General features: G+C 47.9%; 1 protein-coding gene across 3 annotated transcripts in view; it reads right to left on the reverse strand.

Annotated features, from left to right (window-relative positions):
• The window catches only part of PRKCE (protein kinase C epsilon), a 517,974-nt gene that overhangs the window by 184,862 nt on the left and 320,941 nt on the right, over nt 1–12,171 (reverse strand). For all 3 annotated transcript variants that reach the window (XM_057558401.1, XM_057558400.1, XM_057558402.1), the window contains 4 exons: nt 9,253–9,412; nt 7,138–7,172; nt 5,688–5,773; nt 2,567–2,696 (listed from right to left, as the gene is read on the reverse strand). In XM_057558401.1, coding sequence (XP_057414384.1) covers nt 2,567–2,696; nt 5,688–5,773; nt 7,138–7,172; nt 9,253–9,412 — 411 coding nt within the window. The remainder of the gene's footprint in view (nt 1–2,566; nt 2,697–5,687; nt 5,774–7,137; nt 7,173–9,252; nt 9,413–12,171) is intronic.

A 12,171-nucleotide genomic window follows, 5' to 3' on the forward strand; every position in this document is an offset into this window, starting at 1 on the left:
CCCTCCACTGGGAGATGGGGTATCCATCTCTCTGTCCCTGTTCTGTCAATGGTCCCCTGTCTCTCCTGGCTCACCATTTCCACTGTCTTTTTCCTGATTATATAAAATAACCTGAAAATACTTCACCCTCCATTCTCACCTCAGCCTCTGCACTTGGGCATCGATCCCCACTGCCCCACCAAGACAGCTCCTGCTGAGGGCACTAGTGACCTCCTTGCTGTTAAATCCAACCCCATGTTCGAATTTTTTTTTTTTTAATTTTTATTGAAGCATAATTGACCTATAACACTATGTTAGTTCCAGTGAATATTGAATAGTGATTCAATATTTCTATATATTACAAAATGAGCACCACAATAAGTCTAGTTACCATCTGCCACCATACAAGGATACTCCAGTATTATTGAGTCTGTGCCCCATGCTGTACATTTCATCCTTGTGACTGGCTCACTTATTTTGTAACTGGAAGTTTTTACCTCAATCTCCCTTACCTATTTCACTCATCCCCCCCTCCCCCGCCATCAACCACCTGTTTGTTCTCTGTATCTATGTTTCTGTTTTGTGTTTGTTCATTTGATGTTTTATAGATTCCACATATAAGTGAAATCATACAGTGCTTGTTTTTCTCTGACTCATCTAACTTAGCATAATACCCTCTAGGTCTATCCATGTTGTTGCAAATGGCAAGATTTAATTAATTTTTATGGCTGAGTACTATTCCATTGTGTGTGTGTGTGTGTGTGTGTGTGTGTGTGTGTGTGTGTATACACACCACCTCTTCTTTATCCATTCATCTATCAATGGACACTTAGGTTGCTTCCATATCTTGGCTATTGTAAATAATGCTGCAATGAACACAGGGGTGCATGTATCTTTTCAAATTAGTGTTTCTATTTTCTTCAGGAAAATACCCAGAAGTGGAATTGCTGGATCATATGATAGTTCTATTTTCCCATGTTCTACTTCTTACTTTAAATAACTTCTTGGAACCATTTGGCACTATCCATCATTTCCTTCTTCAAATTTTAAAAAAAATACTCTCTACTTTCTTGGCTTCCATGAGGCCATTCCTTGCTACTTTTCCTCCTACCTCTGAGGTCTTTCCCTCCCAGTTCCTTTGTACGCTCATCCTAGGATGTTGGTGACCCACCGCACCCCCCAGATTCCCAAGTTGTTTTCTTCTTTCTTCACACTCAAGGTACTTATCCTGGGGATGACATCTACTTTATAGGTTTAACTACTACTTAGACATTGACAAATCCCAAATCTAAATGCTCAGTCTAGACTTCTCCTCTGAGTTTTGATGAGAATGTCCAACAGTCAGACAGCTCCATGTAAACTTCCCACAGGCACCTCAAAGTTAACATGCCCCCAACTCAACTCCACCATCACTGCCTCCAGCCCTGCCCTCCCTCATGTGCTCCCTGTCTCAGCGAGTAGTGTCGCCATCCTCCCAGTTGGATCTCGTCACTACAGCCAATAAATCACTCCTTGATACCTCTTAAGTTCGTTTCCTTCTCTATTCCCACTACAGCCAGTACCTTATTTCCAGTCCTCATAATTTCTCATTGGGAACCCTTCAATGACCAATTGGTTCATGGCTTCAGCTTTCTTTCTTACACTGTACCTCTTTCTCCAATTTTTCCACAATAGGTATTTATCAATAATACATTCACTAATAATAAAATAGTGTTTTTATAACATAAAATAATTTCATAAAATTTAATATGTTTTTCATTTTTAAATTAACTTTAAAATAATAAAACACTGTTTTTAAATAATGTCCATGAGACATTCCTGCCCAATAGTTCGTGGTTGTCCAACTCTGTGAGCAGGTTGGGACCAGCTTGTGAAACTGGACACTCTATCCAGGCCCCCAGGGTATGTCCCCACCTCCCCATATTACATGCCATTACCTGTGTCAATTAGCACACTCATTTGAGCAGAAATCAATTCACAGGCAGGACAGCAGGAAACAGAGGAAGAAACTCAGGACTCAGAAGTCAAGGTTCAAACCCTACTTCTGCTCACAAGCTACATGACATGATCAAATTACTTAGTCTCTGAGCCTGTTTCCTCAGGGGGGCCATGGGCATAATATAACATCTATCACAGGCCTACAAAGGATCAATAAGATGTGACAGTGCTTTAGCAGTGTTCCTTCCAAGAGTAAGCTCTGAACCACAGATGGTGACAGAAAAATCTCTATGACTTATTTCAGGGCCTAACTCCGAAAACTTTTCTTCCCTTCTACTCTAATGTATTTTTTCCTTAAATTTCTTCTGCATTTTCATAGACTCATCTTGTCTCCCCAGCTTGTTCACTATCTTAAAAGATGGAGCCATGCCTTCCTTCTTCTGGTTCCCTCTACAGAGTCCCTTGAATGGCCTCTGCACAGAGACTGCTTAACAAATGCTCGGAGTTACTAATAAGGGCTTAGCGAGGGCTTGGGCTCAGTCCTCTGGCCAGGCCTGGAACGCACTCTCAAGGCTACGAAAAGATTCTTTAAGAGGAGGGACATCGGGGCGCAGGTGCGGGGGGGAGGAGGCCAGGACCAGCGCCTTACCTTTGCACTGCAAACCCTGCCGCAAGAGGCCCCAGAGCAAGGAGCCGCAGTGGTCGCAGAAGGTGGGAACCTTGTAGTTGTGGATCCCGAACTTGTGGGGCATGTTGACACTGAACCGCTGGGAGCCCACCTGCAGGGACGGCAAAACACAGGGTCACCGCTAAGCTCCTTGCTCTGAAAGCTGCCCTGGGAAGGAGGTGAAGAGAACCTCCCTGCTGGGACCCTTATCCCACTCTCTCTGCTGCTCTGCTGGACTCTGCTCCCCCATCAGTCCCCTCTGGGACTCCAGACCTCCAACTCCCACGGCACACAGCACTCAACCTGTACCTCACGTTTTGACCTTAAAGAATTGTCATTATGTGCTTTTAATGCTGCTTGAGCACCAAAGCCTAGCTAGGCAGAGTCTTTCTGCAGCTTGATGGTGGATGTGGGATTCTGTGAACACCCAAGAACCCAGCACAGCCGTGGAAACTGTAGGTCATCAGTTAGGACAAACAACCATCACGATGGAGATGGCTAACACGGAGTGGTGACCACTAAGGGCGCTAAGGTGTCGGTGCTGACCACGGGCCAGGCACCACCGGCTCAGTTAAACCTCACCAGCACCCTATGGGGTAGGCACGAGTTTACAAATGAGGAAATTAAGGAACAGGGAGATTAAGAGATGTGCCTGCAGGCGGCTGCGTGGCAGAGCCAGGATCTGAGGCTGTGGGTCTGAATTCAGGGCCCAGGCTTTCTAACCACTATGCTGCCACTTATTGTTTAAAAGGAGTGAAGAGAAGGGGGCAAGGCGGAAGGGCAGAGGATGGGGGAGAGGAGTCCAGGCATCTGATCTGCAGGCCTGGGTCTGCCACCAGCCCCCCGTGAGGTCTCAGGCAAGCCTCCTGACTTCTCGGGGCTTTGGATTCCTTATCTGGCAAATAAGGATGGCGCCCCCCAACCCACCTAATATGACAGGATTGTGGGGTCCATGAGACGCTGGGGGTGGAAGAGGTGGGAAACATTAACTGAAGCAAGAGGTCAGCAGGGGTCTCCCTCTGCCCTCTAAGAGATGCTCTCCACCTACCGATACATCTCTGGTGGAGCAGCCACACGAACAAAATCTGCCCCTCTCAGGACAGCAGGGCACCATCCCCTGAGAGCCCCTGGGCTCGGGAGAGCATCACTCTTGCTACTCCAGGCGTTAGGGACAGCACACAGCAGAGGAGCTGTCCTTGGCTCACTGCTGCCCGGTGAGGGAAAAGCCCTCACGGCGGGGTGAGAGCTGGGCATGGACGTGAACGTGAACACAAACTCCGAGGTATGTGCACACACACCCTCAGGGTCACTCAGCTTCATAACAACCTCCTTATCACCCGGCAGCAAGGAGTGGCTCATCCTGCCGCTGCACCAGCATCTTACTGAGCCCTGCGTGAGGTGCATCGGCCGCCTACTGCGCACTTACCCCAGTACCAGCATCCCAGATTTACTGAAAACAATCGTGCCCACCCCTCCGTAGATTTGTAGCATAGGTGTGCCTATTTGTGAATATAAATAAACCTGTAGAGGTTCGCACTTGATAAGATTTACGAGATTTTTTTTTTTTTAACTTACTGAGACTTATGAGATCCTTGAAAGCAGGAATCATGTATTCCTCTTTATTTCACTGGGACATGGAACAATTATCTGGCATACAGGAAGTGCTCAATAAACGCTCAATAAAATGTCCATAAGAAGGAAGACAGACAGACAGCAAGCTAATCATCTTTTTCTTTCATTTACTTAAACTAATGAGGGTAACAACATACTTCGGGTTATGATCCTAGACCAGGAGCCAGGAGACCCGGGTGACCGTGACTTGCAATTCCTACCCTGTCAGTAGAACCTCTGTAAATAATTTCGGTGCTTTGTACTGCCTGCCCTCCAGGGACATGGGACACTCAATCTAAGCGTCGTCCCTTCCTGATTTCCAGAGATGGCGTGAAATCAAAAGGAGATAAAAGATGGAAAATGCTTTGGATGTTGAGATGTCACTTGGTTGAATTATTTTTAAGAAGCAGGTAGAAGATCTCTATAAGCAACTCCTTTTAGAAGCCAAAGTATATACCCATTTGATTATAAACCCAGTTGATTATAAATCCACCCAAGGCCTCTCTGACTCCCAAATCTAATGGCCTATGATTATACAGTATTTATTTATTTCACCGAGAATTAAAATCATGTCTTTGAAATCAATTGTCATGAACACAGATAACTTCTCTACTTAGATTCACACCTGTCATCTTCCCCAAAAGGTTTTTACATCTGTTAGTGGAACCACTCTTCTCCTAATCACTCAGTTAGGAGAAACCTGGCTTCAAGTCGAATTTTCTCTCTTCCTTACCCCTAACAACTTCTCTAACAGTCAATCTAACACTAGTTTCTAAGATTAAGAGAACATAGTGGTCAAGGGCTCAGACTCCGGAACTGACTAGCTGGATTTGAACGTGGCTTTTTCACATACTGGGCTGTGAGGTTTGGGACAAGTTAATTTGACCTCTCTATGCTCCTATTCTCTCTGTTGGAAAGTGAAGGTAATAACAACACGGATCTCGTTAAGGTTGTTACGGCTTTAAATAATATATGATAAAGTGCTTAAATCAGGGCACGGCAAGTACCCAATGAATGTCAGCTATTATTGTTATTATTGCGGTTCTTTCAGGCTCCTAAGTGTTTCTTAGATTTGCTAATCCCACTCCATTCCCCCATCAGCTCATAAAGATAAGGTTCCTGCTTGAGTGTTGTGTCTCTTACTATTTATGAACCGTGTGGATCCCTTGACATGTCAGTGAGCCCCTTCACTGTTCCGATGAGATAATGACATAAAATAACTCACATTTTCCTTGTGGGCTTTCATTTGGGGATCACACAGCTCTTGGCATCCTATTCACACACCTAAACCCGACTCTGAGCCGCACTCATTCCGTAGGCTGTACCTCATATCGGAAGACTGTGGACAACTCCCTTCATTTTTGATCAACACAACAAAGACAGCAGCGGGACCTCAAAGAGATAAGGTTTCTCTTGGGGACCACAGAGGAGGCAGTGGAAGGTGGGGATGGCGGTGAAGAAAGCCCAGAATTTCAATGTTATAAATATTTACCTCGTCGGGAGTTTCCTGTTTCTTTAATCCAGCGCACTTCGTAATTATGAGCTCATGGCATCGCTTGTGGACCACGCAAGTGCAAACTGCAAAGAGCAAAACACGAGAGGGCTGAGCGACAAGTAGGGGAAGAAAGGTTCCAACGTGAGATTCATTCGATTAGGTCTCTGCAGAGGAGCGAGGGGAGCCGCGCCCTTCTGTCTCTGTAGCCAAGTCTTAATGTAATGCCCTACCTGAAGCCCTTTATGCAGTCATTTCAAAGCACTCTGCCATCAGAGCCATTAGGGTTTCCTAAATGCTCTGGAGAAGAATGGACCATTTATATCCAAAGGACATCAGCAGTTTTCTCTAGTTCCAGGAGTATCAATCAATTTTCTTGTTTCTCTATGCCAAGGTCAGGGAACAATGGCCCAGCCGTGAAGCACTGTCTACCCAGGGAACTGCTGCTCTGAATGTGCTCCATTCAGGGTCCCACCAGGGTTGGCTGGGGTGACAGGCAGGCCGGCCGGCCGGCCGGCAGCAGGCAAATGGATGTTTTGTGGCACAGAAGTGCTCAAGCTTCTTGATCTGGTTGTGCCCTTCTGTGCCAAACAAAAAATTTCATTTAATGTAATACTTCCCCAAGAAGTGGCCTATAGCTCTGTCTTTAGTGTCATGGGCCAGTTTGGGCAGCAGGTGGCTGTAAGTAACCTAAGAAGTGTCACGTGTGTAACGTGTAACTGCGTACATGCTACCCCCAAGGCACAGCCATGTCCCACAGAAGCTACCCCAGTCCCCCAGGGGTGAGACCCAAGTCAACCAGTGGCTGGGCAAGGAGACGGGATGGTCTCCCAGCTCCAACCACAGAGAAACCTCAACATGACCTCATCACATACCCACCATCCAGTTCTGGACAACTTAACCTTACATCTGTAGTCAGTTAACTGGGGAAAAAACCAAACCCTCCCATACTTTCAAGTGACTGTTAAATGTTTAAGAGCTAATGACGGCACTGAAGAGACAAAAAAGAGAACCAGCAAGGACCATTAGTGATACTGAATAAAACAAGCAGGCGAGGGAGCTTCTTCAGGGAGTGGGAGAGTGAGGGAGCTGACAGAACACATAGAACCCGGCTCAGGACACAGGCGGCCTCTAATGGGCATCTTACTGAAGTTTTACATTTCACGGGGAAAGAAGAAGGTGCACCAGAAAGGCTACAAAACAAGGCTGAGACCCCTGGGACACCTGCAGATGGTGGTCCCGCACATCTGCTCCCACACAGTTATGGGGGAGAGATGGTCAGGCAGGGACAAAGGAAAATCAGGGACTTGCTTTGTGGGGAGGGAGCGTAAGCACGCCCAGCGAACAGAGCTCTGGATGTCATCCAACCCAGCACCCGCCTCCCACGAGCAGTGGTGATCTGGATCGACCTGCGGGCCCCAAGGATTTACTTCATACAATACCCTCTTACCTTGACATTGGTATCCCTGCTTTCCTATGACACCCCTGAAAAGAAGAATACGGCCCTTTAAGAAAATGAATTTCAGCAGGTCAAAAGCCACACAAAGCCACCCCATTCCCATCATTCTAGTCGCTGCCCACAGTGCATCAAGCACACTGGAGTCCACCCCGCAGTGCGGTAGTGATCTCACTCCCAGTTGCAGGGTGCCTTAAAATGACTCTCTCTGAAGGCCACTGAGTGCAGCCCTAGCTCTTGGAATGGGTGCAAGGTTTGGTCAGTGTCAGGGCTCAGTTTCGTATACAAACAACCATTCCAGGGGCCCAGCTGTGCTCTGGAAAGCCACGAAGACTCTGCTTGCTTTCCACAGGCCTCGAGTCGTCGAGTGTGTCCTTCTTCGTGGATAATCGTGGAGGAGGGCTGTCGCTGGCAGGCACAGTCCCTGAGCATTCCAGAAGCAGCCAAGGGTTATGGGGCAGTCTGTGGCCAGGACTGGGAGCTCAATCTACCATGTGAAGGTCAACATCAGCGAGTCCTTCCATGGCCAGAGTAGGGTACCCTAGGGCAGGTATAGGGTCAGCCTGGACACAGAACAATCCAACCCGCCTGGCCTGAGCCCTGTCCTCAGGGCACCACCACCAAGTGGTCAGCTCCCTGCAGTGCCCAGCCCAGTGAAAGGAGCCAGAAGTCACTAGGGCTGCAGCTAAGGAAACCTAGAGTTCAGTGGTGCTGGCCATGGGTTACAGAAGACCTGAGTCTCTAAGACTAAGCTTTCAGAACCTGTTCCCCCTGTTCTTGACCAAAATACAGAGATGGAGGTCAGATGGTTGTCAGCCCCAGGAATGAGACATGTCTGCGGGTGGAGTGGGGCATTATTTCTGCTTCAGTCAGGTTGACTTTGCTCTAAGCTGTGTCACCTCAGATGTCCACGCCAACCTCTATGATTAGTTCTAGAACACCATGAGGATGAGATGAGGCTTTCCTGGATACCATGGGAATCCAGGGGGTCCTCAGTGCAATTCGAATGTCCCCCTTCTGGGTTCATGTTGCAGTGTGGCCTTGTTCACTCTCCCCTGCAGGATCCCAGGGTGTTGGCAAACTCCACATCAGTTTCAGAGAGGTTGCCAGGAAGACTGGGCATGAGCTATTAGTCGTGCTCGCCAGGGGTGGAATCAGGCCTCTGACACTTCCTAGCTGGAGGGCCGTAGAGTGGTCTCGTTTCTGAGCCTCAGTACTGTTGTTAGTGGAATGGGGTTCATAATACATAGTTCATAGGATGCTGGGAAGAGTTAATTAGAGATTTCCAGAGCCAAAGAGAGACCCTGGCACATGGTAGGTATTCATCAAAAGTTCCCCGCTTATCCCCAAGGCCCGTGTTCCTTATGTTTCTCCACCTCCCCAAAAGGCCTACTACTTACCTATCTCTGCCTATCAAAATCCTAGTCATCATGAAAGGAGAAATGCCACCTCCTCCAGGAAGCCTTCCCTGAGCACTCCAGCCAACGTTCCTCTCTCCCTCCTCTGAAATCTTAGCATCCTATCAGCACCAGTGTTATGACAGTTACTAAGAACTGCTTTGTATTATAAATATTGGCAATCAGATATTTTAAGCTTATTATGGAAAAATTCAAATGTATATTAAAATAGAGAGATGAATATAGTGGACCCTCATGTACCCATCACCCAGCTCCAACAACGATCAATACATGGCCAGCCTTGTTTCATCTCTACCCCTGGCCCCTCACCCCTCCTTCCAGCTTATTTTTTTCCTTAACAAATCTGAGACATCCTATCATTTCATTTGTAAATAATTCAGCTTGTCTCTCTAAAAGATAAGGATTTTTTAAAAAAACAAACCACAATACCATTATTGGTTATAAAATCTTAACTCCTTAAATATGATGTATGATATGATCCTAAGTATAGAGGCACCAGGAACCATAGTTTCTTCTTTCCATCTATCCCCCCAAGTACCACTCAGCCTTCCAGAAAAGTCTTCTGTAGTCAGAAAAAGAAATAAAGCACATCAGCATTTTTTACATAAAGTTTCTAATCTCCTGACCCATTCCCCCCACCTCTCATCGCCAAGAAAGCATAACTAGAGGTTTCCAGGAAAGAGGGCCTTACCAGATAAAATCCCTGCAGTGGGAACAGTAGGTGGGTTGCCGAAGGTAGGTAGCCATGAACTTGTGGCCGTTGACCTGGTGGACCCTGCGCCTGACAGCCCCCTGCCGCTTCCTGGGCCGCATGCGCTCCCGGAACACACGTTCTTCATTGTCTTTGGGGGCTGGGGAAGGATAAGAGCACAGGAGAAAACACAGTCTGGATTAGCGTCCCTTGAAATAACCTCCTGCAGGAGAGCTACTGCAGCCTCGGGGATATGGAGGTAGAAGGGGGCGTGGGGGCAGCCTCCACTGGTAGAGGGACTCAGGGGTCTGAGGTACTTCACCGCTCAGCTCCAGCGAGCAAGCACCACGTGACGGGAAGGCCCAGACTGTGCACTTTGCCATGACAGCTGCACTCAGCATCCATCCCAACCCCGATCCTGCTCCAGGTGAGGCCGCTCCACTCCTCCCCACACCAGCTACATGTTGCAAGGGTGCAGGGTCAGAAGGCTCAGGGTTCAAATCTCACTGAAACTTCTGAGCAGAGTGACCTTGGACTGCTGGTGTTCCTGGCCCAGAGCCTCTGCGGGCACTGTCCTCTGTCAATGGGGATAACACCAAGGGGTGTGGCCTGGAGTCAGTGGTGTGACTTCCCTCCACCCCCAGCTGCCTAATAAACCTGACTTTTCTTCCTTCTCCCTCTTATCTAGACTAGGACAATAAAGAGCCTTTCCCCAAAGGTTAAAAGGAGAGGGAAATAAAACACTGTGAAAGCACACAGTTTCCAGAAGGCTCAAGAACCACCACCATGGGCTTGAAGACCCTACTGGAGACAAAAAGAGCTTCTTCATTTCTTCCTTCCCTCCCCCTGGAAGACTGTCCCAAACCTAAGAACACCCTGCAAAGGGACAACAAAAATAATAATATTGTTATGGACTGAATGTTTGTGCCACCCCTGCCCTCCCCTCCCCATTCATATGTTAAAGCCCTGAACCCCAATGCGATAGCATTTGGAGGGGGTGCCTTTGGGGGGTAATTAGGTTTAGATGCAGGCATGAGGGTGGGGCCCCCATGATGGGATTAATACCATTATAAGAAAAGGAAAAGTGGGACTTCCCTGGTGGTCCAGTGGGTAATACTCCGTGCTCCCAATGCAGGGGTCCCAGTTCGATCCCTGGTCAGGGAACTAGATCCTGCATGTATGCCACAACTAAGAGTCCGCATGCCACAACTAAGAGTCCACATGCCGCAACTGAGACCCGGCGCAGCCAAAATAAATAAATAATAAATAAATAAATATTTAAAAAGGAAAAGACCTGAGCTGGCTCACTCTCTGCCATGTGAGGACACAGTGAGAAGGTGGTCGTCAACCAGCCAGGAAGAGAGTCCTCACCAGAACCCAACCATGCTGGCATCTTGATCTCAGACTTCCAGCCTCCAGAACTGTGAGAAATAAATATCTGCTATCTAAGCCTCCCAGTCTATGGTATTTTGTTACGGCAGCCTGAGGAGACTAAGACAGTGATGATAACGGCTAATGTTTGTCGAGGGCTTACACTCCGGCAGGTGCTATGCTAAATGCATGACACGTGTCATCACAACAACCCCACCTGAGGGGTACTGCTATTACCCCCCCTTTTGCAGGTGTGAAAGCTGAGGAATGAAGAGTTCAAGTAACCTGTTTCTGTTAATACAGCTGTCTAGTGGTGGAGCCCAGATTCTAATCCAGAGAGGGAGACGTCAAGTTTCCACTGGCCACATGCTGCTCTGAGGGACAGCCCACTCTCCCTACAGTAAGTCCCCAGAGCTCTCATGGGGTGGTTCTCGTTAAGGAAGAGCTGAGCTGCCTGTGGCTTTCCCGAGGGCAGAGGATGCAGGCTGTGGGTCTCCTACCAAGCTCCTGTCACTCTCAAGTATGCCCTGGAACGTCACCTGCATGGCACAACTGAAAATGCACTGGGAAGGCTCTGTGCCCCCCAAATCCCCCCTGCACCAGCCAGTGCCCAACACTCCAGCATAACAGCGTCAGTCCTCAGGGGAACAAGCTTTGTTCCTCCTGGACCTCTTTGACAATAAGGTTCCCTGCAGCGGAGGTCATGTGTGTGAGCCAAACATCTGTTTAATCCAAGGGCATCTTGTCAATCCAGAGAGGGTAGGGGTGGAGAGAAAATCAAACTGAAGGAGGAAAAAGGCAAGAACAACGGGGAACAAACGCCTAGCGAGTGCTTTTAGAGGGACGCAGCCTGCAAGCAAACAGGCAGGGCCGTCGACTGGAGGCTGCCCTCTGCGCTCCCAGGCTGCATCCTCAGCACTGACCCTGATGACCCAGATGGGGGTCTGCCTGTGGACCTCCTGCTTCACAGCCCCCACCCTGCCTGGGTTTCCTTTTTAACCGGTGCTTATTGTTTCAAAAAGTCTCTGACACCGACTACCTCTGGGTATAGAAAGCCCACCACCTCCTACTTGGCCACAACCTAGGGGGTGAGACCCAGCTGAGCAAATTCTCACAGGAAGATCCCAGTTCTAACTAGAGACATCTACACACACACACACACACACACACACACACACACGCATGCAAAAATATGACAATCATCACTCAACTGTACAATTAGAGGTGACTTTCTCCTTCATACTTTTCGGTATATTTAGACTATTCTATTTTTATAAGCTGGAAAAAATGTGGTATTTTAAAAAAACAAATCTTTTCAATAGCCCTTACTTGCTACAAACCTGATCTACAAAAATCCAAACCCCAAAACTCAGCCCTGGGCAGCTCAGGCCAGGGGATGGGGATTCTCTTTGTACAAGGCACCCTTCAAATTCTTTCAAAGAAGGATTCACCACGGAATATATGCCAACAGTAAGCCCTAATGTGTTTAAGATGCAGTTTGATTTACGAATCTCTCAGATTTGTGAGTCATTTTGATCCTGGAAATTG

The sequence above is a fragment of the Balaenoptera acutorostrata genome, chromosome 12 (assembly GCF_949987535.1).
Source record: "Balaenoptera acutorostrata chromosome 12, mBalAcu1.1, whole genome shotgun sequence".
In the NCBI taxonomy this organism is placed as follows: Eukaryota; Metazoa; Chordata; class Mammalia; order Artiodactyla; family Balaenopteridae; genus Balaenoptera; species Balaenoptera acutorostrata.